The sequence below is a fragment of the Carcharodon carcharias genome, chromosome 31, assembly GCF_017639515.1.
Source record: "Carcharodon carcharias isolate sCarCar2 chromosome 31, sCarCar2.pri, whole genome shotgun sequence".
In the NCBI taxonomy this organism is placed as follows: domain Eukaryota; kingdom Metazoa; phylum Chordata; class Chondrichthyes; order Lamniformes; family Lamnidae; genus Carcharodon; species Carcharodon carcharias.
The window spans coordinates 23,573,056-23,589,797 of NC_054497.1; the positions used below are offsets into that span (position 1 = coordinate 23,573,056).

The 16,742-nt window shown below is 44.7% G+C and overlaps 1 protein-coding gene across 1 annotated transcript; it reads right to left on the reverse strand.

Moving 5' to 3' along the window:
• Positions 1-2,737: 2,737 nt before the first annotated feature.
• On the reverse strand, positions 2,738-10,784 carry ndufa6 (NADH:ubiquinone oxidoreductase subunit A6). The gene is made up of 3 exons (XM_041177673.1): positions 10,619-10,784; positions 4,827-4,942; positions 2,738-2,925 (listed from the first exon to the last, which is right to left on the reverse strand). The coding sequence occupies exons 1-3, from the start codon at positions 10,758-10,760 to the stop codon at positions 2,794-2,796; spliced, it is 390 nt and encodes a 129-aa protein (XP_041033607.1). The 5' UTR covers positions 10,761-10,784; the 3' UTR covers positions 2,738-2,793.
• Between the last annotated feature and the right edge of the window lie 5,958 nt (positions 10,785-16,742).

Below are 16,742 nucleotides of genomic sequence, written 5' to 3' on the forward strand. Positions count from 1 at the left end.
TTGTTTTTTTTTTCATGGTGGGCATGGCCTAACTGACTGATCTTTAAGGCCCGATTCATGTTCCATAAAAGCCAGTGAAAAGATAGGTTTCCAAAAAGTGCTTGAAGATATAAACACTAATCCCACTCTTGCCTCACAGCTCTCCCCACCCCCAGAGTCTTCGCCAAAGAGACCCATTTGTTCATCATTTCCTGATAGGTGTAACCTCAGTTCTGGTATCATCATTGTAAATCTTTTATGAACCCTCTCCAGTGCCTTTATAACCAGAACTGTACAATTGAGACCTAGTCAAGGTTCAGTACAAGTTGAGCATAACTTTTCAATTCTATCCCTCTTAGAAATAAACTCTAGTGCTTAGTTTTGGCCTTTTTGACTTGCCTTTTAGTGATTTGAATATTTGTACTCTTAAAATCCCCGTGCTCCTTTTTCCAATTTAGATTCTTATTTCCCACCTAATATGTGACTTACTTATTTTTCTTATTAAAATGTAATACTTCACGCTTCTCTATGTTGAAATTAATTTGCCAATGGTCCAAATTTTTCACCTCTCTGCCCATTACTTGGATTTTTAAAAATTCATTCATGGGATATGGGCATTGCTGGCAAGACCAGCTTTTATTGCCCATCCCGAATTGCCCTCGAGAAGGTGGTGGTGTTCTTGAACTGCTGCAGTTCTGATATAGGAACAGATAGAAAGTTTTTCAGGAGTACTCTCTTTAAGGGGCCGGTGGCGGGTGCAGGGCGCAGATTCTAGGGTTCACTTTCCAGTCAGAGGGGCAGGGGATCTTTGTTCAGAGGGTCTCTCAAGGCCAGTTCGAGCACTTGGACCCATTACCTCGAACAGGTTTCCCTTTCTCATACTATTTAGTTTTAAAACCCAGTCGCCATGTCCTCTGTCCTTAGTCTCTCCTTTACTCCTGGCGTACAGTTCTGCAGGAATTAACTGGATTATAATACCTCTTCCCCAAGGGGTCATTGTCCATATGATGGGCTGAAGACCATTGAATGTTGACAGGATGTTTAACCATTTGCTTCACAGGTGGGGCTGTCCTCGTCTAACATCCACACACCAAGGCAAAGGACGTCGGGGAGTCCCCGTCATATTTTCCCCCTCCCAATCCTCAGGTGGTGACGCCATTGCTAGCTCTCTCCCTCTCCCCCAATCCGGTCTAGCTGGCGCATTTATCCACTGATGCACAGGGGGAGTGATGCTGCCACCATGTTTTAAATTTTGTTCCAACTATTTTGTCATTTGCACCATTGGAATCACTCTTGCTAGAACTAATGTTTGTTAAAAGATGATCTTTCCATTCTCATTACACTCTTGTCACATTTTCCCAGCTTTACAGGAACTATCCTGGGACTGGGGAGTAGAGCTGGGATAACCATGATATTGACTAGACGTCAACCTCGTCTAGACCTACTTTTAAGTGTCTTCTTAGCACTAAATCATACGCACTGTATGCAAATGTCAGTACTAAAGGTTGGGTGTTTATCAACTGAATTTAGGGGCCATACAGCAACCTGTATCAATAAGTATCAGAGCAGTGGTGGCCAGTACAATCTCATCATCTTATGTGGTCGTAGATTTACATTCTGTACTGTTCACAACAAGTGCCTGATTCTTCACAGCTCCCACAAGTGAATCTTCACCAGGTACATGTACCATTGCAGCCAGATCAAAGGGAACCAGAGTAAGGCCTCACTAATATGGGTTAAATCATATGTACTGTGCTTAATGTCTTTACATTTCAAATGATGCTGCTGCATATGCAAATAAACTATTATAGTTCTAAAGTCTCATGACCCAAAGTCCAAAAGATTTATTGTTAACATTTAAAAAGTGCCTTTCACAACCCCAGGATGTCTTAAAGCTCTTTACCACCAATGAAGTATTTTTTGAAGTGTAGTCACTGTTGTAATGTAGGAAACACAGTAGAAAGCTGTGCATAGCAAGCTCCCACAAATAGCAATGAGAAAATGACCAGGTAATGTTTTAGGTATTGGTTATACAGCACAGAAACAGGCCCATTGTGTCTGTTAAGGCCATCAAGCACCTATCCCCCTATCCTAATCCCATTTTCCAGCACTTGGCCTGTAGCCCTGTATGCTATGGCGTTTCAAGTGCTCATCTAAATTTTTCTTAAATGTTGAAGGATAAATATTGGCTGGGATATTGGTGAGAATGTGCCTGCTCTTCCCAATAGGACCTCAGTTTAATCTCTCATCTGCAAGATGGCACCTGACGGTGCAGCACCCCCTCAGAACTGCACTGCAAGTATTAGCCTAGATAATGGGCTCAAATGAGCCCACTCCCTGAAGTGGGACTTGAACCCACAACCTTGTGGCTTAAAAGTCAAGAACCGCAGACGATGCAATATAATTCCTATCCCTCCCTCTGCAATCAAGAAATCATTATTCCCCCCTCCCATCGTGGTGTCCTACAATACTACCTAGATAGAGAAAATATGACATCTTTTCATGGTATAATTCAGAATAATCAAACTTCACAGTTTAGTACTTAGTGTTTGCCTTTTTTCTTTCATTTGTTTTACCATCAACTCCCTTTATTTATCCATGTTTTGTTATTGGCTTGTTTGTTCCTGATTTTGGCTGAATATATTTCTCAAATTCACCTTTTTAAGTATTTCCCACTGCTGTTCTTTTTGTCAATATTTTTGCACAGTGAAATACAGAAGCAACCACCATTAACTACAGACCATTAAATCCACTATACTTAACATTATAAGATTTTTTAATATTTATTTTACAATAGCCATTTTCTCTCATTATTTACACATCGTGTCCCTCATAGAACCTGGAGAGGAAATCTGTGGGTCGGGGTGTTTCTGTTTCATGGAAGTAACGCATGATGTGTGTCCGCTGCTTCCACACTTTAATAGTTTCTTCAAGATCCATTTTACCCTGAAAAAGGAAACCAGCAACATGAGAAATCAGAGAACTGGGAAGTTTACAAAAGAGGCCATTGATTCCAAAGAGCAACCCAAAACTCATCCCACTATCTGTATAGCCCCGCATCAATTCCAAACTAATCTCTCTCCCCTAATCCTGTATCAATTCAAAACTTTTTTGCAAAAATATATTTTATTCAAAAATAAACATCTAAAAGACTATTACAAAGTACATTTCAAGTTGTCTTAACAGGAAGTGCAATAAATAAACAATCAACCTTTTCCACAGAGCATGTTGTACTTTGAGGTGCCTCAAAACAATTGTATTAACCATATACATCGAAGAACAAGCTTCTATCCAGAGGCATCTTACAGCATTACCAACCCCTTGGTGTAATATGGCTGAAAGGCCTTACACACTGGTCTTTCCCCATTGCCTTTGCAGTGGCTGCGCCAAGCTTAGTGCATCCCTCAGCACATAGTTCTAGATCTTTTAATGTGCCAGTCTGCAACACTCAGTCATGGGCAACTCTTTGCACTGGAAGACTAACAAGTTTCAGGCAGACCAAAGAGCATCTTTCACCAGGGTTGAAGATCCTCCAGCTGCAGTTGATGTTTGTTTCAATGTGTCCCCCTAGGAACAGCCCGTAGAACACAAAGTCCTGCAGCATGGAGCTGCTCGGGATGAACCTCGACAAAAATCACTTCATCTCTCTCCAGACCTGCTTTGCAAAGGCATATCCTAGAAGGTGATACATGTTCATCTCTCCCCACTGCAGCTGATTTGAGGGCAGCGTGTGGTGGTGCAGAGAATTAGGACATGCATGAAGGATCTGCATGGGGAGTGCACTTCTCACCACCAGCCAAGCTAGGACTTGGTGCTTGTTTGAAAGTGCCTTAAGCACTATTGCCTAGCTCATTTCTCTTATCTACGCTGGCTCATGTCCCATTACTGGATCCAGCAGTGATTCCTGTCTTGTTGGGCTTCTTACATACTGGTTAAGAAAAGAGTACTGCACACACCATCAAAACTTCATTTCCTTTTTCTCCCTTTCTTGCCAACTTATTTAAGGGTAGTTGAAATTTTCCATTATTATTCTGTACCTTTTACTCAATTCACGGATTTACCTATCTATTTCTTCCTTCACGTCCCTTCTAGCTCTTAATAGAAGGATGAATTAATTCTGTTTCTACCTTAATGTTAGTTATGCTCCTTCTTCCTAAAGCCATTGTTATTTCTACTTAATAATGATACAATTTCATCCTTCCTCAACCTTTCTAAAAACGTTAGATATTGCAGCATTTAACAGCCCATCCTGCTGTCCCTGTCAGTTATTCCTACCACACATGGCTCCTCTTTACAAATTATTGCCTACAATCCCTCATTATTTTTACAGATGCTGTGTACATTGATGTATAGGCAATTCAATTTATTTTTTATTAGTTGTGTCTCATTTTACTTTTAACAATGATTTTAGATTTAAATTCTATACTTTAACCCTGGCCATTTGTTACCTGAATCATTTCTTTGACCTGATCTTTACTCACAACCCCCATTTCTTTTATCTTCAGGCTACAGTTACTTTCAATAGGTCCTTTCCCCACCCGTCGTACTAGTTTAGAGCCCTTTCCTCAGCCCAATTTATCTTTTCTGTTAGGAATCCAGTCCTGCTCCAATACTGGTGTCAGTACGCACACACAGACCTGCTTATCACTACACAAATTAGCACATGGCTTGGATAGTAATCCAGAGATTCCAAACCATTGGGTCTTGCTTTTTAGCTAGCTCCTGATACTCCCTTAGCAGGGAGTATGATCATAACATTTATATTGTATAAAGTCCCATTTCCCAAAGCCAATCACACAACAGAGTCAGTTTTACGGCAGAATTCTGGTAATCCCAGATCCTCAGACCTTAATCACTAGTAAGTCGATAATCCGGGGGTCAGTTACGTGGGCATTTTTCATGAACATTTCCCGTACTTTATCCCGTCCCTGTTTCACTGTGATATCCAGGTAGAATTTCTGTACTGTGAGAGAGAATGGAATGATAGATATAGTCAATCAAACACTGGTTAAGCACTGCAGGGTTCCATCCTACACGTCACCGATTACATCGAGTTACATTAAATGTACAGCACAGAAACAGGAAGTTCGGCCTCACCAGGCCAAAGTGATGTTTACCCTCCACATGAGCCTCCTTCTGCCCACTCATCTAACCCTATCAGCATGTTGTTCTATTCCTTTCGCCCTTATATGCTTATCTAGCTTCCTCTTAGATTCCAATCAACTCAATGTCTAGCCTACTTTTGACTAGTCTGTAATTTTTCTTTAATACTTGCCATCTGCAGAATCCTACAACGCAGCAGTTCCAGGTTTGTTCGCAGTGAGTAGATATCTGACATACAAAGAAAAACACCAAGAAAGTTCAAGGATCTCCAAGCCAATCTAAAAAGAAATACACATAGTGTGTGTGTGTGTCTGCACACACTCCCCCATAGACACAACCAAACTCCACAGAACTTCAGGCACAGACTGGCCCATGAGGACAAAGTACACAGTGTTTCTCTGCATTATAGCTCTTCAAAAATACTTCATGGGCTTGGAGTTGTTTTGGGACATCCTAAAATTATGAAAGGCACTATCAAAATCCAAGTTATGTCAGAGTTGCGTAGCACTCTGGCCTCTGAGTCAGAAGGTCAAGTGTTCAAACCTCACTCCAGAAACTTCAGTAGGCTGACTCTCCAAGATAGTGGTACTGAGGGAGTGCTACACTGCCACAGGTGCTAGCTTTTGAATGAGACATTAAACCAAGGCCCCTCTACCTTCACAGGTATAAGGAAAAGATCCCATTGCACTATTTTGAAAGGGAGGGGAATTCTCCCTGTTGTCCTGGCCAATATTTATCTCTAAAGCAACAGAAAACAACAGGTTTACTAATCAACATCATATTCCTGTTTGTGGGCCCTTGTGTGCAAATATTGGCTGCTGTATTTCCTACATTAAGTACACAAGAACTACGGAATAGTAATTTTTAATTCATTCATAGAATGTGAGTGTTGCTGGTAAGGTCAGCATTCAGTGTGCATCCCTAATTGCCCTCGAGAAGCTAGTGAGCTGACTTCTTGGACTACTGCAGTCCATTGAGTGTATTTAAGACCGAGATAGATAGGTTCTTGATTGGTAAGGGGATCAAAGGTCACGGGGAGAAGGCGGGAGAATGGGGTTGAGAAACTTATCAGCCATGATTGAATGGCGGAGCAGATTTGATGGGCCAAATAGCCTAATTTCTGCTCCTATGTCTTATGGTCTTATGAGGCATGGGTACATCATTGAAGGAACAGTAGCATAGTAATGTTACTGGACTAGTAATTCAGGGGCCTGGACAAATGCTCCAGAGACATCAGCTCAAATCGCACCATGACAGCTGGGGGAATTTAAATTCAATTAATTACTAAATCTGGAATAAAAATCTAGCATCAGTCATCATGATCATGAAACTATTGGACTGTCATAAAAACCCATCTGGTTCACTAATGTTCTTCAGGAGAGGAAATCTGCTGTCCTTACCTGGTCTTGCCTACATGTGACTCCAGCTCCATGATAAGGTGTTGACTCTAACTACCCACTGAAATGGCCTAGCAAACCATTCAGTTACATCAAACCATTGTGGAAAGTTGTTTAAGAATAAAACCGGAATGACCAACCGGCATTGACGTGAGTATAGTATAAAGGACTAATGTTAAATATGTAAATATATATTCTACATCAGTGATGTATGATCACGTAACAGAGCATGGAGTGAGATAGTTCTAATCAGAGCCTAGTGCCAAGTCTGTATTGTACATAGTTAGCCCAATGTTCAGCAAAAGGTAAAGTTTGCCAACAGTCTAGCCTCCAGCTTAATCTTTAAATCCAGATCCACGACTACCACATTTAAGACCCACAACGATGATAACAGATGGTGACAGCGGTGAAACACGACGAAAGAAGCAACAAATGAATAACCTAGTGACTGGAAGTAGCAGCAAAAGAAATGATAGCAGGACAAGGACAGCGTGGGAAAATCTTCAAAAAGACTCGAGATAGCAACAGTAAAAAGGAAGACATTGGTAGTTAGGATTTTTTCTTGAGTGCTTCGATCACTTAGAACACCTGGATCAAGCAGAGAAGCAGTAGAACTGGCATCGCAGGTTTACCAGTACAGAACAGAATCAGGACTAACAGAGAAGACTAGCAAGGAGCAGGTCATTATCTTACTCTTATGCCATAGGCAGTAGTGAAGGCAAGGTAATGGTCAGACAGTGCATAAACGAAGATATCGTAAAGAAGTTATCAGAGCCTTTGATACTTAATTCAGTCTGAAAAAACACCATTATAGAGAGAGCAAAATTCAATAGGCATACCCAAAGACTGGGAGAGAGCATAGATTCCTTCATCAATGAGTTACATCTATTAGCTGAAAATTGTGAATATGGAGCCCTGAAAGACAAATTAATTCTGGATTGTATTGTTGTGGGAGTCCTTGAAGAGGCACCATCAGGAAGATTTGACCCTATTGAAGGCTGTGCAGAAAACAAGGTAGGTAGAAGAGAAAAAGCAAAACAAAGCCTTTATTCGAGGCAAAAAAATAAATTTTGTGGTAAATAATGACCGATACAGTCCAGTTTATACCACGTAGAAATTGCAGTGCACCTAATCCCAAACAGAGAAAAAGCAAAGATAATCATCATCATTCAGTGTTCTCGATGTGGTGGGAAAAGGCTGCATCGGAATGAAGGAATTGGGGATAGCTATTCCTGTAAGAAGAGAAGCCATTTTAAATCATTTTGCTACAGCAAACAGCCAAAATCAAGGATCATTCAAGAAGTTGAAGAAAAGGATCCAGAAGTACCATTCTTGGGAGAAATTACAGGATCAAATGCGAACAATTGGAGTGCAGATATTATAGTGAACAGACGTAAACTTCAATTCAGACACTGGAGCAGATGTTTCAATTCTTTCAGACATAGAACAGTGGTTAAAACCAGGTTTACTCCAGCCATCGATCATAAGACCCCACGATCCAGGAGGCATTCAGCTGAAAGCTAAGGGACAGTTGACTACAAAACTCCAGTACAAAGGAAAAGAAATCACAGAAACTCTGTGCGTGATCCACAATCAAGAATGTTCACAGTTAAGTTGAAAAACTTGCACAGATCTACAACTCATCCTTAAAGGGGATGAATTGGAAAACCTTGAGGAAACCAAGCAGAAGATTTCCCTAAACAGGTGAAGGAACCAGACAAACATGTACAAGGCAAATCAGCAGCCACACAGCGGCTAAACGAAATACAGCAAGCACAGAAAACAGATGAAGAACGTGCTAAGAGAATACTGCAAAAATGAATGCCAGGATATGTTCCAAACAATCTCATCCTGAAACAATACTTGGAGCAACGCGGAAATCTCAGTATTGTGACGACTTATTAATCTACGATGAGAGGTCGGCCATACCAAGAGAGCTCAGACTTAACATCCTTCAAAGATTACACTAGGGGCAACCGAGGCATTACAAAGTGTCATGCTTGGGCGTGAAATTCAGTTTGGTGGCCAGGAACCTCAAAATCACTAGAGGACATGATTTTGAGCATTAAGATAGTACTATGTAGAACCTTGTGCTGAGGCTGTATTTTTCATTGCCTGATGTTCAATAAAAAGTTTACCAACAGTCTAGTCTCCAGCTTAATCTGAAAATCCAGATCCACAACTACCACATCTACGAACCACAATGATGATAACAGAGTAGGCACCAGAAATGACAAATGCACAACCTGTCCAGTCAACCCTGCAAAGTCTCCTTACTAACATCTAGGAGCTTGCGCCAAAACTGGGACAGCCTGATATAGTCACACTCACAGCCAATGTTCCAGACTCCACTATCACCATCCCTGGGTACATCTTGTTCCACTGGCAGGACATACCCACCAGAGGTGGCAGCACACTGGTATACAGTCAGGAGGGAGTTGCCCTAGGACTCTGAACCCACGAAGTCTTAGGGCATCAAGTCAAACACAGGCAAGGAAACCTCCTGCTGATTACCACTTACGGGCCTCCCTCAGCTGATGAATCGGTACTCCTCCATGTTGAATATCATTTGGTAGAAGCACTGAGGATAACAAGGGCACAGGATTTTCAGTCTGGGTGAGCGACTTCACAGATTGACTGAGCTACCTGAGCCCTGAAGGACATACCTGCCAGATTGGGCCTGTGGCAGGTGGTAAGGGAACCAACAAGAGGGAAAAAAATGACAACCTCACCCTCACCAGTATGTTGCACAAACACCTGTCCATGACAGTATTGCTAGGAGTGGCCACCGCACAGTCCTTGAGGAGACAAAATTCCCATCTTCGAACTGAGGTTCCATTCTTATCTAATCATAACCAGAGAATCACTTGCAATGGTTTCACTTCCTGCAGCTGCACTGTTAACTCTAGTGTCCCCCAATGATCTAACCTTGACCCCCCCTCCTATTTCTCATCTACATGCTGCGCTTTGGTGACATAATTCTTTACTTTTCACACGTACAGTGATGAGACCCAGCTCTACTGGCTCCATGCCAATTATAATCACTCCAACATTCGAGGTCATGCTTTTAGTTGCCTGGGCCCCAATCTCTGGAATTCCCTCCCTACACCTCTCCACCTCACTTTCCTCCTTTAAGACACTTTTTAAAAGCTACCACTTTGACCAAGCTTTTGGTCATCGCACCTAATATCTCTTCATGTGGCTCAGTGTCAATTTTGTTTAATAAGGCTCCTGTGAAGCACCTTGGGGCATTTCATTATTCATTTATGACAAAATAATCATAATACATTATAGAGAACCAGGCTAAATATAGAAACAACAGGGAGATCTATAAAACAAGAGGCAAAGGGAGTATGAGAATAGATTATTGACTGACATGAAGGGGAATCAAAAGTCATTTGCAAACACAAACGGTGTAAGAGGGTGGGGCTGATTGGGTACCAAAAGGAAGACTGTGGAGGCAGAATTGTTTTTATGTATATTCATTCATGGGACGTGGGTGCCATTGGCAAGGCCAGCATTAGTGTCCATCCCTGATTGCCCTTGAGAAGGTGGTGGTGATGAGCTGCCTTCTTGAACCGCTGCAGTCCATATGGTGTAGGTGCACCCACAGTGCTGTTAGGGAGGGAGTTCCAGGAGTTTGACCCAGTGACAGTGAAGGAACGATGATATATTTCCAAGCCAGGATGGTGAGTGACTTGCAGGGGAACTTCCAGGTGTGTCTGCTGCCCTTGTCCTTCTAGATGGTAGAGGTCATCGGTTTAAAAGCTGCTGTCGAAGACCACCCGTGATTTTAGGGAGATGGGATAACGACGGGTTTATGAGTTAGATCGCGGACCAGCCGCGATTTGATTGATGCCGGAATAGGTTTGAGGGGCTGAATGGCCTCTTGTCTCTGCACCAAGGACATTTCATTCACTAAAGGGAGGTGCAGGGCGCTACAAAAATGCAAGTCTGTTAGCACCCGGCCCCGGGAGGGTCTCCAGCCCGGGTTACCCCAGCACAGGGCCCCGGAGGCCGAGACCCAACCGTCCCCGACCCCAAGAGACAGCTCAGGCCGGCTGGACAGCCCCTAGTGACCGGCCGCCTTCCCCGCAACTCACCCCCCCCCCCCCCCCCCCCCCCCCCCGGCTCCTTACTGGTGTTGGGCACCTCCCGGTACCAGGCCCGGTAAAGCTCCCGCACCCGACGCTTGGCTTCGCCCTGGTTCCGGGACAGAAAAGGCTTCACCACCTTGACCGAAGCCACCACACGGGCGCCCCCAGCCGCCGCCGCCGCCATTTTCAGCCGAGCCGGCAGGGCCAGGAAATCTCCGTCTGCTGATTGGCCCAAATCCGACGGCAGCGACCGGAATTTTGCCTCTCCTTTTCGCCGATTGGTGAATGAGAATGTCAATCACTGTGTTGGTGGACATCCCGCCTCCCCTTTGTGCTCATTGCTGCAAATGAATGTCAATCAACTATTATCCCGCCTATTCTTCTCACTGATTGGCGAAAGCGAACGCCGGGCTCTTCAACAAATTCTTCGCACTGATCGGAGAAGAGAAATGTCAATCATGTTATCCCGCCCTTTTTTCGCTATGATTGGTGAACACCAGCGTCAATCGCCCGTTCCTCACACCGATTGATGAACGCAAATGTCAATCAACGGGCCGACCCGCCCTTCATAGAAGCAAATTACTGCGGATGCTGGAAATCTGAAGCAAAAACAGAAAATGCTGGAAAAACTCAGCAGCTCTGACGGAATCTGTGGAGTTGTTGAACCCTGAACATTGACTGTGTTATCAAACCTGCCAACAAGGGTGGTGCTCTACCCCTACCTTGCAGAGGCTGAGCGCCATCTCTCAGAGACTTCCTTCCACCTACCCCAGACAGTGAACCCACCACCGAACATCAAGCCAGGACTGTCACTGACCTCATCTCCTCTGGAGATCTTCCCTCCACAGCTTCCAACCTCACAGTCTCCCAACCTCGGACGGCCCGCTTCTACCTCCTCCCCAAAATCCACACAAGCAGGACTGTCCCAGTAGACCCATCATGTCAGCCTGTTCCTGCCCCGCGGAACTCATTTCTTCCTACCTTGACTCCTTTCTCTCTCCCCCTTGTCCAATGTCTTCCCACCCACATCCATGATTCCTCTGATGCCCTACGTCGTATCAATAATTTCCAGTTCCCTGGCCCTAACTGTCCCCCTCTTCACCATGGATGTCCAATCCTTATACACCTCCATCCCCCTCCAGGATGGTCTGAGGGACCTCCTTGAACAGAGGCCCAAACAAGCCCTATCCACCACTACTCTCCTTCGTCTGGCTGAACTAATTCTCTCACTGAACAATTTCTCCCTTAACTTGTCTCACTTCCTCCAAATAAAAGGTGTGGCTGTGGGTACTCGCATGGGCCCCAGTTATGACTGTCTATTTATGCGGTATGTGGAAATTTCCTTGTTCCAGTCCTACTCAGGTCCCCTCACACAACTCTTTTCTCGGTACATCGATGACTGTTTTGGTGCCGCTTCATGGTCACATCTGGGCCTGGAAAAATTTCAATTTTGCTTCCAATTTCCACCCCTCTATCACCTTCACATGGTCTGTCTCCGACACTTCCCTCCCCTTCCTTGACCTGTCTCCATTGCTGGTGATAGACTGTCCACCAATATTCATTACAAGACCACCGATACCCACAGCTACCTCGACTACAGCTCCTCACACCCCGCTTCCTGTAAGGACTCCATCCCGTTCTCTCAGTTCCTTCGCCTCTGTCGCATCTTTTCCGATTTGCCACTTTCCAAAACAGTGCTTCTGACGTGTCTTCTTTCTTCCGCAATAACTTTAGACCATGAACTCTCTCCTCTATTTACACCCCTCTTTTCAATATTCATTTTTATGTTTTATCCACTTATTTTTATTTTCATTAATTTATTCATTGTTTTATCCCCCCTTTTTATCCAATTTTCGATCCCTTTTTTACCCCCCCCACCGCTCCTCCCCCCACCCCACCTTCACAAGGGCCATTGGTTACTTGTTCATCTTGTTCTTTTCAGAGTGCTTACCCTTGTTCTGCTATTATCATATTCTGCTTTCTCACCTTAATGCCACTATCAGCACCTTTTTTAGCTCTTACCACTACCATTAACGCTCCCTTTGTCCTTTTGGTCATGACATTTTTGTCAATCTCTCCTTTGCCCCCACCTATCGCTGGCCGTCTATCCAGCTTCACCTGCTCCACCCCTCCACCCCCTCCATCCCCCCCCCCCACCCCTTAAAACAGTAAATTTCACCACATTTCTACTTCTCTGTAGCTCTGAAGAAGAGTCATACGGACTCCAGACATCAATTCTGTTTCTTTCTCCACAGGTGAAGGGGAATGTCAATCACCCAGGTCAAAAGAGAGAGGTTTTAAGGGAGGAGAGAGAGGGAAAGGTTTAGGGAGTGAATCCCAAGCCTTAAGACACCAGACAGCTGAACATGGAGCAATTAAAATCAGGAATGTTCAAGAGGCCGGAATTGGAGAAAGTGTGGAGATTGCAGAGGGTTGTTGGGCTAGAGGAGGTTACAGAGACAGGGAGGCATTGAAGGGATTGAAAACAAAAATGAGACTTTTAACATTGAAGCATTGTTGATATATGGTAGTTTAAGGGAGTGGAAAAGTTAAACCAAAAATTTTGATTGACAAGGGAGGGGTAATGGTGGACAAGCAGGAAAGTGACTTAAGGCCACTATCATATCAGCCATGATCCGAACATACGAATTAGAAGCAGGAGTAGGCCACTCGGTTCCTTGAGCTTCTCCACCATTTAATAAAATCATGGCTGATTCAGGCCCCCTGATACCCGATCCCTCCTGGGATATGGGTTCCTATACCCAGACCCTGCTGGGATATGGGTTCCTGTACCCAGACCCTGCTGGGATATGAGTTCCTGTACCCAGACCCTGCTGGGATATGGGTTCCTGTACCCAGTCTCTGCTGGGATATGGGTTCCTGTACCTAGACCCTGCTGGGATATGGGTTCCTGTACCTGGACCCTGCTGGGATATGGGTTCCTGTACCTGGACCCTGCTGGGATATGGGTTCCTGTACCCAGGCCCTCCTGGAATATGAGTTCCTGTACCCAGACCCCGCTGGAATATGGGTTCCTGTACCCAGACCCTGCTGGGATATGGGTTCCTGTACCCAGACCCTGCTGTAGGATGTAAGATGTAGAGGAAGAAATGTAATAATTGTCAGAGTAATTAGAATGAAAATGTTGGTGGCTTGATTAAAGGAGCAATGGAAAAGTTGGGGGTGGAGGCCCAATTCCATTGGATGCACAGCACAGAAACAGGCCATTCAACCCAACTTGTCTGTGCCAGCACTTATGCTCCATGTGAACCTACTGACCCAGTTCATTTAACTTTATCGACATAACCTATCCTTTCTCCCTCATGTATTTATCTAGCTTCCCCTTAATTGTGTCTATACTATTCATCTTAACTTCTCCCTGTGGTAATGGTTTCCACATTCTCCGTGTAAAGAATGTTCTCCTGAATCTCCTTCGAGATTTATTAGTGCTTATCTAACATTTAAGGAAGTCTTGTTGCACAGTGGGTAGTGTCGCTACCTCTGGGCCAGAAGTTCCCCATTCAAGTCCCACTTCAGGACTTTATGACCATGGAAGGTAGTTCATAATGTGGCCAAATATGTTGATTATCAGCTTGTTAATCATTCCAAGACACCTAATGGCAGGTGGTAAGAGCGGGAGAGTATCCTGCAGCCATATTGCAGAAGGCAACAGCAAACCACTGCAGTACTTTGCCGAGCATAATCATGGACCAATCCAGTGAAAATCCTGGTACCTGAAGGAGGAGGATCTAATACTTATGGTCCCTCATCGAAACATCTCTACATTTAACCTATCAAACACTTTCAGAATTATAAAATTCTCTATCAGGTCACCCCTCAGCCTTCTCTTTTCTAGAGAAAGAAGCCCACCAGCCTGTTCAATGCTTCCTGATAGTTATAATCGCTCTGTTCTGGTATCATTCTAGGAAATCCATTTTGCACTTTCTCCAAAACAAAAACAGAATTACCTGGAAAAACTCAGCAGGTCTGGCAGCATCGGCGGAGAAGAAAAGAGTTGACGTTTCGAGTCCTCATGACCCTTCAACAGAACTGGCCTAACAGTGATTCTATACAAGTTTAACAAAACGTTTCTGCTTTCCATTCTATCTCTCCAGAAACACGCCCAAGAGCTTTGTTTTGCTTCTTTGAGGGACACTGATTTTCCAAGGTGTATGTGGCCTGTTTATTTTTCCTGTCAAAATGCACCATCTCACAGTTATCTATAATCAATTAAATTACATGACCTTTCTGCAAATTTACTAATGGATTCTTATGTTTTGCTGCAGGCTTCCTCAGTATTAACACACTACCCAAAATGACATTAAAATTGTGCTTCTGATCCCAGAGTCCAGAGTGTTTCTGAACATGGTCAGTACCGGTGATCCCAGCACTGATCCTGTAAAACACCACCTCCAGCAGTCTGAGAACTTACCTTTAATTTCTAATACAAAAACAGAATTACCTGGAAAAACTCAGCAGGTCTGGCAGCATCGGCGGAAAAGAAAAGAGTTGATGTTTCGAGTCATGACCCTTCAGCAGAACTGGGTGATTCCAAGGAGAAGGGTGAAATATAAGCTGGTTTAAGGTGGTGGTGGGGGAGGGGGGGGGGGGGGTGCGGAGAGAAGTGGGGGGGTTTGGTGTGGTTGTAGGGACAAGCAAGCAGTGATAGGAGCAGATAATCAAAAGATGTCACAGACAAAAGAACACATAGATGTTGAAGTTGGTGATATTATCTAAACGAATGTGCTAATTAAGAATGGATGGTAGGGCACTCAAGGTATAGCTCTAGTGGGGGTGGTTAATTTCTAATGTTTCCTGTGCAGCCAGCTTGCTGTCCATTTTACTGCTTGTCACTTGACTCCCCAGGTTCTGACCCTTTTTTTATTTACTCTTTCACAGGACGCAGGTGTCACTGGCTAGACCAGCATTAGTCACCCATCCCTAGTGAGTGGCTTGCTAGGGCCATGGGTCAGGAGTCATATGTAGAGCCAGACCAGGTAAGGATGGCAGATTTCCTTCCTTAAAGGGCATTAGTGAACCAGGTGGGTTTTCAGAGCATTAGCCTGGGCCTCAGGATTATTAATCCGGTGACATTATCGCTACGCCACAATCTCCCGATAATCATGAGGCCACTCTGTTACCTTATCACCGGCCCTTTGAAAACCTATAATAATATTTAGTTTTTGTCAGTCGTTTTTGTTCTGATTGGTTGGCGGGTTGATTTGGTGGATGGAGCCTGGCACACGCGGAGCCACATGGAGCGTGTGGAAAACTGGAGCGTGTGACGCAGGTGAGGCTGCCAACAGTTGGTGGAGAAAGAGAACAGCGAAAAATATTGGGAGCCCAACAAGGCTGGGGAGGTGGGGGTGGAGATGGTATAGAGGGACGGGGTTGCCGTGGGGAGGGAGGGTTGGTGGAAATGCCGGGGGTTGGAGGCATGTGGTGAGGGTGGATGGAGAAAATAAAACAAGCAGGAGGTAAGGGGAGCCCAACGACAGTTACCCTGGCTGGAGGGATTGGCGTAGAGGGGGAACAGTATGGAAGGGGGGGTGGGGGGTGGGTTGCATTGGGGAGGGTGGTGGGAGTGCATGGGAAAACAACAACATAGAGGGATGAAATGGGGGTCAGGGATGGCATAGGAAGAGGGGTAGGACTCTAGCTCGACATATTCCAGGAGATGGCAGTGGAATCTAAAGCAGCAGCGCAGCACAGCTGGGTTTTAGGTTTATCAACTGTCTGTACGAACGGAGATACATAAATACAAATCCACCTCCTCTTACTGCTGTCAATGCACAATAATTGGGAGGCCGAGGGTGGGTTTTTGGGGGGTTGGTGTGGCGGCGAGAGAAACTGGAAACATCAGCAGCAAGAAAATCTCAATCCCAACTGAGCTGTTGCTTACCCTCTGTCACAGCTGCTACTCTCACTCTTTTTACCTCAGTTCCCAGGGGTTTCACCTGATATGTCACATCACCACTGCGCACTGCCCCCGTTGCTGCCTGCAGAGTCCTCGGGGAGTTTTAGCCTGCTCTCCACCCGGTTCCCCCACTCTCCGCCATGTAGGGATAGAGAGACTACAGTTCCCACCCGGTGCCGTGGGACCCTCCTTCCTGGTTTCGGGGGGGCTGGGGGGAGGAGTGATGATGCTGGTTTGAAGCAAAACCAG

What these genes read in the sequence shown, in the direction of transcription:
- ndufa6 (XM_041177673.1), bottom strand. Translation starts at nt 10,760, where the DNA reads ATGGCGGCGGCGGCGGCTGGGGGCGCCCGTGTGGTGGCTTCGGTCAAG. An exon ending in CCGGGAGGTGCCCAACACCA is followed by an intron (nt 4,943 to 10,618) that starts GTAAGGAGCCGG and finishes TCTCTCTCACAG; the next exon opens with TACAGAAATTCTACCTGGAT. An exon ending in TCGACTTACTAGTGATTAAG is followed by an intron (nt 2,926 to 4,826) that starts GTCTGAGGATCT and finishes TTCCTTTTTCAG; the next exon opens with GGTAAAATGGATCTTGAAGA.